General features: G+C 40.4%; 1 protein-coding gene across 1 annotated transcript in view; it reads right to left on the bottom strand.

Moving 5' to 3' along the window:
* Nucleotides 1–2,586: 2,586 nt before the first annotated feature.
* Nucleotides 2,587–17,530, bottom strand: part of oprk1 (opioid receptor, kappa 1) — a 39,778-nt gene continuing 24,834 nt past the window's right edge. Inside the window, exons 3-4 of the mRNA XM_064943683.1 lie at nucleotides 8,873–9,098; nucleotides 2,587–3,185 (exon numbers count right to left, since the gene is read on the bottom strand). Coding sequence (XP_064799755.1) covers nucleotides 2,587–3,185; nucleotides 8,873–9,098 — 825 coding nt within the window. The remainder of the gene's footprint in view (nucleotides 3,186–8,872; nucleotides 9,099–17,530) is intronic.

The raw sequence follows: 17,530 nt of genomic DNA, 5'->3' as shown, positions 1-17,530 counted from the left end.
TTGAAACAAATTTTTAGATGAACAGAAATGTCAATTTAGTTTTTTTTAAGAAACACATTTTCTGTTTACTAAATCCTGTAAGTGTATGTTACATCAAACAGAAACACATTTATACACTGAATACAAGATAAGCTCACACTAAATCCTTGTAGTTATCTCAAATGAATGTTTACATTCTGTTACAATTTTAATTAGAATTTTAACAGAAGCTAACAAATATAACTGATCGATCCCATCTAAACTTACAGTTTACAATCCATAGCAGAGCATTACAGTAATGCAAACCCACTGAACATTGACAACATGAGTATAGATCAGGGCTCTCCAACCCTGTTCCTGGAGAGATACCATCCTGTGTATCTAGACCAGGGCTCCAACCCTGTTCCTGGAGAGATACCATCCTGTGTATTCAGACCAGGGCTCTCCAACCCTGTTCCTGGAGAGATACCATCCTGTGTATTCAGACCAGGGCTCTCCAACCCTGTTCCTGGAGTTCCTGGAGATACCATCCTGTGTATTCAGACCAGGGCTCTCCAACCCTGTGTATCTAGCTGCCTCAGGATGGTATCTCTCCAGGAACAGGGTCCTACCCTGGGAGAGATACCCCTGTAGGTTTTAACTAGTTCCTGGAGAGAGACCCTCCACTCCAACCCTGTTCCTGGAGGATGGTTCCACATTGACCTTGAAATAAAGAATGATCTTTAGAGACTACGTTACTTCAACTGGTCAAGGGCTCCCGGAACAGGGTTGGAGTGGCGCAGTGGTCTAAGGCACTATATCTCACTATGAGACTCCCAATCACGGCCGGTTGTGATACTCACTGCTTGAGGCATCACTACAGACAACCTGGTTCAAATGTAGGCTGTATGACAACCGGCCATGATTGGGAGTCCCATAGGGACAGCCATCTGAGTAGGTCACCTCTATTAAAACCTGTTTGGGATAGGGGGCAGCATTTTCACTTTTGGATGAAAAGCGTGCACAGAGTAAACTGCCTCCTACTCAGATGCTAATATATGCATATTATTAGTAGTATTGGATAGAAAACACTCTGAAGTTTCTAAAACTGTTTGAATGATGTCTGTGAGTATAACAGAACTAACAGAATATGGCAGGTAAAAACCTGAGAAAAAACCCAACCGGGAAGTGGGAAATCTGAGGTTTGTAGTTTTTCAACTCAGCCCCTATTGAAGACAGTGGGATACTGGTCATCTTGCACTTCCTAAGGCTTCCACTAGATGTCAACAGTCTCTAGAACATTGTTTCAGGCTTCTACTGTGAAGGAGGGGGGAATGAGATGGGATTGAGTCAGAGGTCTGGCAGAGAGCCACGGGCTCGTGACGTGCGGTCATGAGAAAGTTACCTCTCGTTCCATTGCTTTTCTACAGACAATGGAATTCTCTGGTTAGGAAATTATTTAACATTTATGATAAAAACATCCTAAAGATTGATTCTATACATCGTTTGCTATGTTTCTACGACCAGTAATATAACTTTTTGGAATTTTCATCCGACATTTCCGCTGGACTTGCCCGCGCCTTGTGAGTTTCGATTTGTTTACTAAACGCACTAACAAAAGGAGGTGTTTGGACATAAATGATGAACTTTATCGATCAAATCAAACATTAATTGTGGAACTGGGATTCCTGGGAGTGCATTCTGATGAAGATCATCAAAGGTAAGTGAATATTTATAATGCTATTTCTGACTAATGTTGACTGCACAATATGGCGGATATTTCTTTGGCTGTTTTGGGCTCTGAGCGCCGTACTCAGATTATGCTTTTTCCGTTAAGTTTCTTAAAAATCTGACACAGCAGTTGCATTAAGGAGAAGTTTATCTAAAGTTCCATGTATAATAGTTGTATCTATTATCAATATTTATTATGGGTATTTCTGTGAATTGATGTGGCTCTCTGTAAAATCCCTGCATCTTTTGGAACTACTGAACATAACACGCCAATGTAAAATTAGATTTTTGGATATAAATATTTACTTTATCGAACAAAACATACATGTATTGTGTAACATGAAGTCCTATGAGTGTCATCTGATGAAGATCATCAAAGGTTAGTGATTAATTTTATCTATATTTCTGCGTTTTGTGACAACTCTCTTTGGCTGGAAAAATTGCTGTGTTTTCCTGTGACTTGGTGGTGACCTAACATAATCGTTTGTGGCGCTTTCACTGTAAAGCCTTTTTGAAATCAGACACTGTGTCTGGATTAACGAGAATGTTATATTTAAAATGGTGCTTAATACTTGTATGTTTGAGAAATTTGATTTATAAGATTTCTGTTGATTGAATTTGGCGCCCTGCAATTTCATTGCCTTTTGGCCATTTGAACCCCGTTCCCAGACAGGTTAACTGAGACTGAACATTTGTTAGCAATTGGTGAGGTGAAGGATGTACTGCTGTCCCTCAGTTAGAAGAGAAGACCTGGGTCTCTTTAGGACTGGGTCAGGTTAACTCCCACAGCAGTGAACGGGTTGACTCCGATTGCATCGTCTATCTCTAGGAGAGTATTACAGCACCGTCTTCTGATGTGTTCTAGAGCAGTACATCCTTCACCTCACCACCGCTCTCTTAAGGGAGGACTGGTCCAGCTCCACCGCTAGTCATACCGACCTCCCCCTCCCTCTGTCCCTCCTGGCCTCCCCCCTGCCCCCGAGCCCTAGGTGGACAGGTGTAGCTCCTCAAAGTGCTCCTCACTCGACTCCCCCCGTGGCTGTCTCCCCCTGCCCCCCTCCCCCCCGGGCAGCAGAAGTCCCTGAAGCAGCGTTTGAAGTTCTCATCCAGGAAGGCGTAGAGAATGGGGTTGAGGCTGCTGTTGGTGTAACCCAGGGCAACGCAGAAGAAGTAGGCTGCCATGACAGGTGTGGTCTCGATAATGCCCCCGGGGGGCGCCAGCATCTTAACCAGGATAAAGATGTGGATAGGCGTCCAGCAGACTATGAACACTGCTACCACCACCAGAACCAGCCGGGTGATCCGCCGCAGGTTCCGGTCCTTCTCCCGGGAGCCAGAGAGCAGCCGCACGCTCTTCAGACGCAGAACCATGAGGGTATAACACACACTGACGATGAGGAGGGGGGCCACAAATCCGAAGATGAACACACAGATCTTCATCACTGTGTCCCAGTAGAGATAGGGGTCAGGGAACTGGAGGGCACACTCTGTGGTACCTAGAGACATAACAATAACATTATCTCTAACTAACCCTAACCTAGAGATATAACAATAACATTATCTCTAACTAATCCTAACCTAGAGATATAACAATAACATTATCTCTAACTAACCCTAACCTAGAGATATAGCAATAACATTATCTCTAACTAACCCTAACCTAGAGATATAGCAATAACATTATCTCTAACTAACCCTAACCTAGAGATATAGCAATAACATTATCTCTAACTAACCCTAACCTAGAGATATAACAATAACATTATCTCTAACTAACCCTAACCTAGAGATATAGCAATAACATTATCTCTAACTAACCCTAACCTAGAGATATAGCAATAACATTATCTCTAACTAACCCTAACCTAGAGATATAACAATAACATTATCTCTAACTAACCCTAACCTAGAGATATAACAATACCATTATCTCTAACTAACCCTAACCTAGAGATATAGCAATAACATTATCTCTAACTAATCCTAACCTAGAGATATAGCAATAACATTATCTCTAACTAACCCTAACCTAGAGATATAACAATACCATTATCTCTAACTAACCCTAACCTAGAGATATAACAATAACATTATCTCTAACTAACCCTAACCTAGAGATATAGCAATAACATTATCTCTAACTAACCCTAACCTAGAGATATAGCAATAACATTATCTCTAACTAACCCTAACCTAGAGATATAACAATAACATTATCTCTAACTAACCCTAACCTAGAGATATAACAATACCATTATCTCTAACTAACCCCAAATAACCTAGAGACATAACAATAACATTATCTCTAACTAACCCTAACCTAGAGATATAGCAATAACATTATCTCTAACTAACCCTAACCTAGAGATATAACAATGACATTATCCCTAACTAACCCCAAATAACACAAACTAACACTAAATATAACTGGTGTATCAGTTAGACAGTGGTCTGGTGTATAGACAGTGGTCTGGTGTATAGACAGTGGTCTGGTGTATAGACAGTGGTCTGGTGTATAGACAGTGGTCTGGTGTATAGACAGTGGTCTGGTGTATAGACAGTGGTCTGGTGTATAGACAGTGGTCTGGTGTATTGACAGTGTTCAGATGTATAGACAGTGTTCTGGTGTATAGACAGTGGTCTGGTGTATAGACAGTAGTCTGATGTATAGACAGTGTTCTGGTGTATAGACAGTGTTCTGGTGTATAGACAGTGGTCTGGTGTATAGACAGTGGTCTGGTGTATAGACAGTGGTCTGGTGTATAGACAGTGGTCTGGTGTATAGACAGTGGTCTGGTGTATTGACAGTGGTCTGGTGTATAGACAGTGGTCTGATGTATAGACAGTGGTCTGGTGTATAGACAGTGGTCTGGTGTATAGACAGTGGTCTGGTGTATAGACAGTGGTCTGGTGTATAGACAGTGGTCTGGTGTATAGACAGTGGTCTGGTGTATAGACAGTGGTCTGGTGTATTGACAGTGGTCTGGTGTATAGACAGTGGTCTGATGTATAGACAGTGGTCTGGTGTATAGACAGTGGTCTGGTGTATAGACAGTGGTCTGGTGTATAGACAGTGGTCTGGTGTATAGACAGTGGTCTGGTGTATAGACAGTGGTCTGTCTGACCTCAACCTAACTCATATTACCCCTCTCTGTTCCAACTGTCTGACCTCAACCTAACTCATATTACCCCTCTCTGTTCCTACTGTCTGACCTCAACCTAACTCACATTACCCCTCTCTGTTCCAACTGTCTGACCTCAACCTAACTCATATTACCCCTCTCTGTTCCTACTGTCTAACCTCAACCTAACTCACATTACCCCTCCCTGTTACCACTGTCTGACCCCTCCCTGTTCCAACAGTCTGACCTCAACCTAACTCATATTACCCCTCCCTGTTCGTACTGTCTGTTCCTACTTATCTTCCACCATAATTTGCAAATTAATTCATTAAAAATCCTACAATGTGATTTTCTAGATTTTTTTTCTCATTTTGTCTGTCATAGTTGAAGTGTACCTATGATGAAAATGACATGCCTCTCATCTTTTTAAGTGGGAGAACTTGCACAGTTGGTGGCTGACTAAATACTTTTTTGCCCCACTGTATATAGTCTTAATTCATTCCTTCTTAGACTTGTGTGTATTGGGTATAAGTTTTGTAATTTGTTAGATATTACTTGTTAGATATTACTGCACTGTCAGAGCTAGAAACACAAGCATTTAGTTAGATATTACTGCACTGTCAGAGCTGGAAACACAAGCATTTAGTTAGATATTACTGCACTGTCAGAGCTAGAAGCACAAGCATTTTGCTACACCTGCAAAAATATCTGCTAATCACGTTTACGTGACAAATTAAATTGGCATTTGACATCACCCCTGTCCTTTATGAATTACACTGGCTCCCTGTCTCCCAACGCATTGATTCTGCCGTACAAAGCCCTTCACCACCTTGCCCCCCCCCCTACCTCTCAGACCTTCTTCTTCCATATCAACCCACACCCTCACTCCGTACCACCACGCCATCCCCAGGTCCAAATCATATCAAATTGTATTTGTCACATGCGCCGAATACAAGAGGTCTAGACCTAACAGTGAAATGCTGAAACCAACAATGCAGTTTTAAGAAAAATACGTTTTAAGTAAAAAAATAGATAAAAAAAAAAAAAAAAGTAACAAATAGTTAAAGAGCAGCAGTAAAATAACAATAGTGAGGCTATATGCGGTTGGGTTACTGGTACAGAGTCAATGTGGAGGCGATATACAGGGGGTATCGGTACAGGGTCCATGTGGAGGCGATATACAGGGGGTACCGGTACAGAGTCAATGTGGAGGCTATATACAGGGGGTACCGGTACAGAGTCAATGTGGAGGCTATATACAGGGGGCACCGGTACAGAGTCAATGTGGAGGCTATATACAGGGGGTACCGGTACAGAGTCAATGTGGAGGCTATATACAGGGGGTACCGGTACAGAGTCAATGTGGAGGCTATATACAGGGGGTACCAGTACAGAGTCAATGTGGAGGCTATATACAGGGGGTACCGGTACAGAGTCAGCGTGGAGGCTATATACATGCGGTACCGGTACAGAGTCAATGTGGAGGCTATATACAGGGGGTACCGGTACAGAGTCAATGTGGAGGCTATATACAGGGGGTACCGGTACAGAGTCAATGTGGAGGCTATATACAGGGGTTACTGGTACAGAGTCAATGTGGAGGCTATATACAGGGGGTACCGGTACAGAGTCAATGTGGAGGCTATATACAGGGGTTACTGGTACAGAGTCAATGTGGAGGCTATATACAGGGGGTACCGGTACAGAGTCAATGTGGAGGCTATATACAGGGGGTACCGGTACAGAGTCAGTGTGTAGGCTATATACAGGGGGTAACGGTACAGAGTCAATGTGGAGGATATATACAGGGGGTACCGGTACAGAGTCAATGTGGAGGCTATATACAGGGGGTACCAGTACAGAGTCAATGTGGAGGCTATATACAGGGGGTACCGGTACAGAGTCAGCGTGGAGGCTATATACAGGGGGTACCGGTACAGAGTCAATGTGGAGGATATATACAGGGTGTTACGGTACAGAGTCAATGTGGAGGCTATATACAGGGTGTTACGGTACAGAGTCAATGTGGAGGCTATATACAGGGGGTACCGGTACAGAGTCAATGTGGAGGCTATATACAGGGTGTTACGGTACAGAGTCAATGTGGAGGCTATATACAGGGTGTACTGGTACAGAGTCAATGTGCGGGGGCACCGGTTGGTCTAGGGTTTCTGGGATAGTGGTGTTGATGTGAGCTATGACCAGCTTTTCAAAGCACTTCATGGCTACAGACTTGAGTGCCACGGGTCCGTAGTCATCTAGGCAGGAGACTCTTCAAAGTAGCCACCCTTTGCCTTGATGACAGCTTCGCACATTCTTTGCATTCTCTCAACCAGCTTCATGAGGTAGTCACCTGGAATGCATTTCAATTAATGGGTGTGGAATTTGTGGAATTTCTTTCCTTCTTAATGCGTTTGAGCCAATCAGTTAAGTTGTGACAAGGTTGGTGTCATGTCTACTCCTCTCCTCCTCTCTGGCTCTCGTTGTCACCAGTTTACTTATTATTACACCTGCCACCATTGTTACGCACACTGCACCTCATGAGACTCACCTGCACTCCATCACTTCTATGATTACCTTCCCTATATCTGTCACTCCCTTTGGTTCATTTCACAGGCAGTTTTAGTTATGTTTCTCATGTCCAGACGCTACTCGTGTTGTTCCAGGTTTTTTGTACTTTTATAAAGGACATCAATAATAAGAAGAGACTTGCTTGGGCCAAGAAACACAAGCAAATGGACACTAGACCGTTGGAAAAATGTCCTTTGGTCTGATGAGTCCAGATTTGAGATTTTTGGTTCCAACCACGAATTGACTGTAAACTTCTGACCCACTGGGAATGTGTTGAAAGAAAGAAAAGCTGAAATAAATCATTCTCTGTCACGACTCCTACCGAAGGTGGCTCCCCCTCCTGTTCGGGCGGCGCTCGTCGGTCGTCGTCACCGGCCTACTAGCTGCCATACTAGCTGCCACTGAAGGTGGCTCCCCTCCTGTTCGGGTGGCGCTCGGCGGTGGCGTCGTCACCGGCCTACTAGCTGCCACTGAAGGTGGCTCCCCCTCCTGTTCGGGTGGCGCTCGGCGGTCGTCGTCACCGGCCTACTAGCTGCCACTGATCCCTTTTCCCCCTTTCTGTTTATTGGTTGCACCTGTGTTTAGTTTAGGCTGAATGGTTGGGCTTTATTTACCAGCCGGTCTGCCTGCTGGTTGTGCAGGATTGTTTTCAGTGTACATGTTGTACACGGCTGTAGGTCACGTTGTCCGTGTATTTTGTATTTTGCTGGACTGTTTAAGTTCCCCGTGTTTGGGGCATTTGTTTAGGCTGGCGTCGTTTCAGCATTGTAGTGCAAATAAAGTAGCGCTACCCTGAACTCTCTGCTTCCTGCGCCTGACTTCTTCCTCCACTACACCCCGGGCGTTACATTCTCTCTAATATCATTCTGACATTCCACATTCTTAAAATAAAGTGGTGATCCTAACTGACCTAAGACAGGGAATTTTTACTAGGATTAAATGTCAGGAATGGTGAAAAACTGAGTTTAAATGTATTTGGCTAAGGTGTATGTAAACTTCCGACTTCAACTGTATGTACCATGTTATATTATAACAGATGGAAAGAGCTATATAAATCCCATGTACTTTTATGATTATTTATCAGATTCTGTCTGTCCTGCCTGTGTTCCAGAGGGCAGATTTACCAATCAGAAAGCTTTATACATCTTACTGACCAATCAGCAGCTTTCAGCGGCTGAGGTGAACAGATCCATTATATGTATTTGTCTCCCTGAAACTCAAATAACCCATAATGCACTTTTCCTTCTCATACAAAGCCTCTACTCCTCGACAGACATAATCCCACATCGACCCCTAAATCCTAAACCATACACACTGACCAGATTCAATAGGTAATCAATATGACTGTGTGTGTGTGTGTGTGTGTGTGTGTGTGTGTGTGTGTGTGTGTGTGTGTGTGTGTGTGTGTGTGTGTGTGTGTGTGTGTGTGTGTGTGTGTGTGTGTGCTCGTGCGTGTGTGTCAGTGTATGTGTGTGAGCGGGTGTGTGTACCGTTGCTGTTCTGTGTGCTGCCCAGCACTAGAGCAGGGATGCCGGCAGCGGAGGATGAAACCCAGATGAGAACGTTGATGATCTTCGCTTTCACGGGAGTTCTAAAGTCCAGAGCCTTGACCGGGTGACACACAGCTACATATCGATCCACTGACATCATGGTCAGAGTGAAGATACTGGTGAACATGTTGTAGTAGTCTATACTGATGAACACCTTACACACCACCTGAAGGAGAGGAACATCATTCTTCACAGAAATGTGCTTAATGCCATTTCAAATCATCGCAACACAGGACAGACAGAGTAGGTAATCTGCCAAACATTATGCTAATGAGGTACAGTAATCTGCCAAACATTATGCTACTGAGGTACAATAATCTGACAAACATTATGCTACTGAGGTACAGTAATCTGACAAACATTATGCTACTGAGGTACAGTAATCTGACAAACATTATGCTACTGAGGTACAGTAATCTGCCAAACATCAAGCTACTGAGGTACAGCAATCTGACAAACATTATGCTACTGAGGTACAGTAATCTGACAAACATTAAGCTACTGAGGTACAGTAATCTGCCAAACATTATGCTACTGCGGTACAGTAATCTGCCAAACATTATGCTACTGAGGTACAGTAATCTGACAAACATTATGCTACTGAGGTACAGTAATCTGACAAACATTATGCTACTGAGGTACAGTAATCTGCCAAACATTATGCTACTGAGGTACAGTAATCTGCCAAACATTATGCTACTGAGGTACAGTAATCTGACAAACATTATGCTACTGAGGTACAGTAATCTGACAAACATTATGCTACTGAGGTACAGTAATCTGACAAACATTATGCTACTGAGGTACAGTAATCTGACAAACATTAAGCTACTGAGGTACAGTAATCTGACAAACATTATGCTACTGCGGTACAGTAATCTGCCAAACATTATGCTACTGAGGTACAGTAATCTGACAAACATTATGCTACTGAGGTACAGTAATCTGACAAACATTATGCTACTGAGGTACAGTAATCTGCCAAACATTATGCTAATGAGGTACAGTAATCTGACAAACATTATGCTACTGAGGTACAGTAATCTGCCAAACATTATGCTACTGAGGTACAGTAATCTGACAAACATTATGCTACTGAGGTACAGTAATCTGACAAACATTATGCTACTGAGGTACAGTAATCTGACAAACATTATGCTACTGAGGTACAGTAATCTGACAAACATTATGCTAATGAGGTACAGTAATCTGACAAACATTATGCTACTGAGGTACAGTAATCTGACAAACATTATGCTACTGAGGTACAGTAATCTGACAAACATTATGCTACTGAGGTACAGTAATCTGACAAACATTATGCTACTGAGGTACAGCAATCTGAAACAAACATTATGCTATCTGCGAAACATTATGCTACTGATGTACAGTAATCTGCAAACATTATGCTACTGAGGTACAGTAATCTGCAAACATTATGCTACTGAAACATTATGCTACTGAGGTACAGTAATCTGACAAACATTATGCTACTGAGGTACAGTAATCTGCCAAACATTATGCTAATGAGGTACAGTAATCTGACAAACATTATGCTACTGAGGTACAGTAATCTGACAAACATTATGCTACTGAGGTACAGCAATCTGACAAACATTATGCTACTCAGGTACAGTAATCTGCCAAACATTATGCTACTGAGGTACAGTAATCTGCCAAACATTATGCTACTGAGGTACAGTATTCTGCCAAACATTATGCTACTGAGGTACAGTAATCTGCCAAACATTATGCTACTGAGGTACAGTAATCTGACAAACATTATGCTACTGAGGTACAATAATCTGACAAACATTATGCTACTAGGGTACAGTAATCTGCCAAACATTATGCTACTGAGGTACAGTAATCTGCCAAACATTATGCTACTGAGGTACAGTAAACTGCCAAACATTATGCTACTGAGGTACAGTAATCTGCCAAACATTATGCTAATGAGGTACAATAATCTGACAAACATTATGCTACTGAGGTACAGTAATCTGACAAACATTATGCTACTCAGGTACAGTAATCTGACAAACATTATGCTACTCAGGTACAGTAATCTGACAAACATTATGCTACTGAGGTACAGTAATCTGCCAAACATTATGCTACTGAGGTACAGCAATCTGCCAAACATTATGCTACTGAGGTACAGTAATCTGCCAAACATTATGCTACTGAGGTACAGTAATCTGCCAAACATTATGCTACTCAGGTACAGTAATCTGCCAAACATTATGCTACTGAGGTACAGTAATCTGCCAAACATTATGCTAATGAGGTACAGTAATCTGCCAAACATTATGCTAATGAGGTACAGTAATCTGCCAAACATTATGCTACTGAGGTACAGTAATCTGCCAAACATTATGCTACTGAGGTACAGTAATCTGCCAAACATTATGCTAATGAGGTACAGTAATCTGCCAAACATTATGCTACTGAGGTACAGTAATCTGCCAAACATTATGCTACTGAGGTACAGTAATCTGACAAACATTATGCTACTCAGGTACAGTAATCTGCCAAACATTATGCTACTGAGGTACAGTAATCTGCCAAACATTATGCTACTGAGGTACAGTAATCTGCCAAACATTATGCTACTGATGTACAGTAATCTGCCAAACATTATGCTAATGAGGTACAGTAATCTGCCAAACATTATGCTACTGAGGTACAGTAATCTGACAAATATTATGCTAATGAGGTACAGTAATCTGCCAAACATTATGCTACTGATGTACAGTAATCTGCCAAACATTATGCTAATGAGGTACAGTAATCTGCCAAACATTATGCTACTGAGGTACAGTAATCTGACAAATATTATGCTAATGAGGTACAGTAATCTGACAAACATTATGTTACTCAGGTACAGTAATCTGACAAACATTATGCTACTGAGGTACAGTAATCTGCCAAACATTATGCTACTGCGGTACAGTAATCTGCCAAACATTATGCTAATGAGGTACAGTAATCTGCCAAACATTATGCTAATGAGGTACAGTAATCTGACAAACATTATGCTAATGAGGTACAGTAATCTGCCAAACATTATGCTACTGAGGTACAGTAATCTGACAAACATTATGCTACTGAGGTACAGTAATCTGCCAAACATTATGCTACTGAGGTACAGTAATCTGACAAACATTATGCTAATGAGGTACAGTAATCTGACAAACATTATGCTACTCAGGTACAGTAATCTGACAAACATTATGCTACTGAGGTACAGTAATCTGCCAAACATTATGCTACTGAGGTACAGTAATCTGACAAACATTATGCTAATGAGGTACAGTAATCTGACAAACATTATGCTAATGAGGTACAGTAATCTGACAAACATTATGCTACTGAGGTACAATAATCTGACAAACATTATGCTAATGAGGTACAGTAATCTGACAAACATTATGCTACTGAGGTACAGTAATCTGCGAAACATTATGCTACTGAGGTACAGTAATCTGCCAAACATTATGCTACTGAGGTACAGTAATCTGCCAAACATTATGCTAATGAGGTACAGTAATCTGCCAAACATTATGCTACTGAGGTACAGTAATCTGCCAAACATTATGCTACTGAGGTACAGTAATCTGACAAACATTATGCTACTCAGGTACAGTAATCTGCCAAACATTATGCTACTGAGGTACAGTAATCTGCCAAACATTATGCTACTGAGGTACAGTAATCTGCCAAACATTATGCTACTGATGTACAGTAATCTGCCAAACATTATGCTAATGAGGTACAGTAATCTGCCAAACATTATGCTACTGAGGTACAGTAATCTGACAAACATTATGCTAATGAGGTACAGTAATCTGCCAAACATTATGCTACTGATGTACAGTAATCTGCCAAACATTATGCTAATGAGGTACAGTAATCTGCCAAACATTATGCTACTGAGGTACAGTAATCTGACAAATATTATGCTAATGAGGTACAGTAATCTGACAAACATTATGTTACTCAGGTACAGTAATCTGACAAACATTATGCTACTGAGGTACAGTAATCTGCCAAACATTATGCTACTGCGGTACAGTAATCTGCCAAACATTATGCTAATGAGGTACAGTAATCTGCCAAACATTATGCTAATGAGGTACAGTAATCTGACAAACATTATGCTAATGAGGTACAGTAATCTGACAAACATTATGCTACTGAGGTACAGTAATCTGACAAACATTATGCTACTGAGGTACAGTAATCTGACAAACATTATGCTACTGAGGTACAGTAATCTGACAAACATTATGCTAATGAGGTACAGTAATCTGACAAACATTATGCTACTCAGGTACAGTAATCTGACAAACATTATGCTACTGAGGTACAGTAATCTGCCAAACATTATGCTACTGAGGTACAGTAATCTGACAAACATTATGCTAATGAGGTACAGTAATCTGACAAACATTATGCTAATGAGGTACAGTAATCTGACAAACATTATGCTACTGAGGTACAGTAATCTGACAAACATTATGCTAATGAGGTACAGTAATCTGACAAACATTATGCTACTGAGGTACAGTAATCTGCGAAACATTATGCTACTGAGGTACAGTAATCTGCCAAACATTATGCTACTGAGGTACAGTAATCTGCCAAACATTATGCTAATGAGGTACAGCAATCTGCCAAACATTATGCTAATGAGGTACAGTAATCTGACAAACATTATGCTACTCAGGTACAGTAATCTGACAAACATTATGCTACTGAGGTACAGTAATCTGCCAAACATTATGCTACTGAGGTACAGTAATCTGACAAACATTATGCTAATGAGGTACAGTAATCTGACAAACATTATGCTAATGAGGTACAGTAATCTGACAAACATTATGCTACTGAGGTACAGTAATCTGACAAACATTATGCTACTGAGGTACAGTAATCTGCCAAACATTATGCTAATGAGGTACAGCAATCTGCGAAACATTATGCTATTGATGTACAGTAATCTGCGAAACATTATGCTACTGAGGTACAGTAATCTGCCAAACATTATGCTACTGAGGTACAGCAATCTGCCAAACATTATGCTACTGAGGTACAGCAATCTGCGAAAACATTATGCTACTGATGTACAGTAATCTGCAAACATTATGCTACTGAGGTACAGTAATCTGCCAAACATTATGCTACTGCGGTACAGTAATCTGACAAACATTATGCTACTGAGGTACAGTAATCTGCCAAACATTATGCTACTGAGGTACAGTAATCTGCCAAACATTATGCTACTGCGGTACAGTAATCTGACAAACATTATGCTAATGAGGTACAGTAATCTGCCAAACATTATGCTACTGAGGTACAGTAATCTGACAAACATTATGCTAATGAGGTACAGTAATCTGACAAACATTATGCTACTCAGGTACAGTAATCTGACAAACATTATGCTACTGAGGTACAGTAATCTGCCAAACATTATGCTACTGAGGTACAGTAATCTGAACAAACATTATGCTATGCTATGAGGTACAGTAATCTGACAAACATTATGCTAATGAGGTACAGTAATCTGACAAACATTATGCTAATGAGGTACAGTAATCTGACAAACATTATGCTACTCAGGTACAGTAATCTGACAAACATTATGCTACTGAGGTACAGTAATCTGCCAAACATTATGCTACTGAGGTACAGTAATCTGACAAACATTATGCTAATGAGGTACAGTAATCTGACAAACATTATGCTAATGAGGTACAGTAATCTGACAAACATTATGCTACTGAGGTACAGTAATCTGACAAACATTATGCTACTGAGGTACAGTAATCTGACAAACATTATGCTAATGAGGTACAGTAATCTGACAAACATTATGCTACTGAGGTACAGTAATCTGACAAACATTATGCTACTGAGGTACAGTAATCTGACAAACATTATGCTACTGAGGTACAATAATCTGACAAACATTATGCTACTGAGGTACAGTAATCTGACAAACATTATGCTACTGAGGTACAGCAATCTGACAAACATTATGCTACTGAGGTACAGTAATCTGACAAACATTATGCTACTGAGGTACAGTAATCTGACAAACATTATGCTACTGAGGTACAGTAATCTGCCAAACATTATGCTACTGAGGTACAGTAATCTGCCAAACATTATGCTACTGCGGTACAGTAATCTGACAAACATTATGCTAATGAGGTACAGTAATCTGCCAAACATTATGCTAATGAGGTACAGTAATCTGCCAAACATTATGCTACTGAGGTACAGTAATCTGCCAAACATTATGCTACTGAGGTACAGTAATCTGACAAACATTATGCCAATGAGGTACAGTAATCTGCCAAACATTATGCTACTGCGGTACAGTAATCTGACAAACATTATGCTACTGAGGTACAGTAATCTGCCAAACATTATGCTACTGAGGTACAGTAATCTGACAAACATTATGCTAATGAGGTACAGTAATCTGACAAACATTATGCTACTCAGGTACAGTAATCTGACAAACATTATGCTACTGAGGTACAGTAATCTGCCAAACATTATGCTACTGAGGTACAGTAATCTGACAAACATTATGCTAATGAGGTACAGTAATCTGACAAACATTATGCTAATGAGGTACAGTAATCTGACAAACATTATGCTACTGAGGTACAGTAATCTGACAAACATTATGCTACTGAGGTACAGTAATCTGACAAACATTATGCTAATGAGGTACAGTAATCTGACAAACATTATGCTACTGAGGTACAGTAATCTGCCAAACATTATGCTACTGAGGTACAGTAATCTGACAAACATTATGCTACTGAGGTACAGTAATCTGACAAACATTATGCTAATGAGGTACAGTAATCTGCCAAACATTATGCTACTGAGGTACAGTAATCTGCCAAACATTATGCTACTGAGGTACAGTAATCTGCCAAACATTATGCTACTGAGGTACAGTAATCTGACAAACATTATGCCAATGAGGTACAGTAATCTGACAAACATTATGCTACTCAGGTACAGTAATCTGACAAACATTATGCTACTGAGGTACAGTAATCTGCCAAACATTATGCTACTGAGGTACAGTAATCTGACAAACATTATGCTACTGAGGTACAGTAATCTGACAAACATTATGCTACTGAGGTACAGTAAACTGACAAACATTATGCCAATGAGGTACAGTAATCTGACAAACATTATGCTACTGAGGTACAGTAATCTGACAAACATTATGCTACTGAGGTACAGTAATCTGACAAACATTATGCTACTGAGGTACAGTAATCTGACAAACATTATGCTAATGAGGTACAGTAATCTGCCAAACATTATGCTACTGAGGTACAGTAATCTGCCAAACATTATGCTACTGAGGTACAGTAATCTGCCAAACATTATGCTACTGAGGTACAGTAATCTGACAAACATTATGCTACTGAGGTACAGTAATCTGACAAACATTATGCTAATGAGGTACAGTAATCTGACAAACATTATGCTACTCAGGTACAGTAATCTGACAAACATTATGCTACTGAGGTACAGTAATCTGCCAAACATTATGCTACTGAGGTACAGTAATCTGACAAACATTATGCTAATGAGGTACAGTAATCTGACAAACATTATGCTAATGAGGTACAGTAATCTGACAAACATTATGCTACTGAGGTACAGTAATCTGACAAACATTATGCTACTGAGGTACAGTAATCTGACAAACATTATGCTAATGAGGTACAGTAATCTGACAAACATTATGCTAATGAGGTACAGTAATCTGACAAACATTATGCTACTGAGGTACAGTAATCTGACAAACATTATGCTACTGAGGTACAGTAATCTGACAAACATTATGCTAATGAGGTACAGTAATCTGACAAACATTATGCTACTGAGGTACAGTAATCTGACAAACATTATGCTACTGAGGTACAGTAATCTGACAAACATTATGCTACTGAGGTACAGTAATCTGACAAACATTATGCTACTGAGGTACAGTAATCTGACAAACATTATGCTACTGAGGTACAGTAATCTGACAAACATTATGCTACTGAGGTACAGTAATCTGACAAACATTATGCTACTGAGGTACAGTAATCTGACAAACATTATGCTACTGAGGTACAGTAATCTGACAAACATTATTATGCTACTGAGGTACAGTAATCTGCCAAACATTATGCTACTCAGGTACAGTAATCTGCCAAACATTATGCTACTGAGGTACAGTAATCTGCCAAACATTATGCTACTCAGGTACAGTAATCTGCCAAACATTATGCTACTGAGGTACAGTAATCTGCCAAACATTATGCTACTGAGGTACAGTAATCTGCCAAACATTATGCTAATGAGGTACAGTAATCTGCCAAAATTATGCTAATGAGGTACAGTAATCTGACAAACATTATGCTAATGAGGTACAGTAATCTGCCAAACATTATGCTACTGCGGTACAGTAATCTGACAAACATTATGCTACTGAGGTACAGTAATCTGCCAAACATTATGCTACTGAGGTACAGTAATCTGACAAACATTATGCTAATG

The sequence above is a fragment of the Oncorhynchus masou genome, chromosome 3, assembly GCF_036934945.1.
Source record: "Oncorhynchus masou masou isolate Uvic2021 chromosome 3, UVic_Omas_1.1, whole genome shotgun sequence".
Classification (NCBI taxonomy): Eukaryota; Metazoa; Chordata; class Actinopteri; order Salmoniformes; family Salmonidae; genus Oncorhynchus; species Oncorhynchus masou.
The sequence above is the reverse complement of the archived record's forward strand: the minus strand, read 5'-3'. Positions and strand labels throughout refer to the sequence as shown.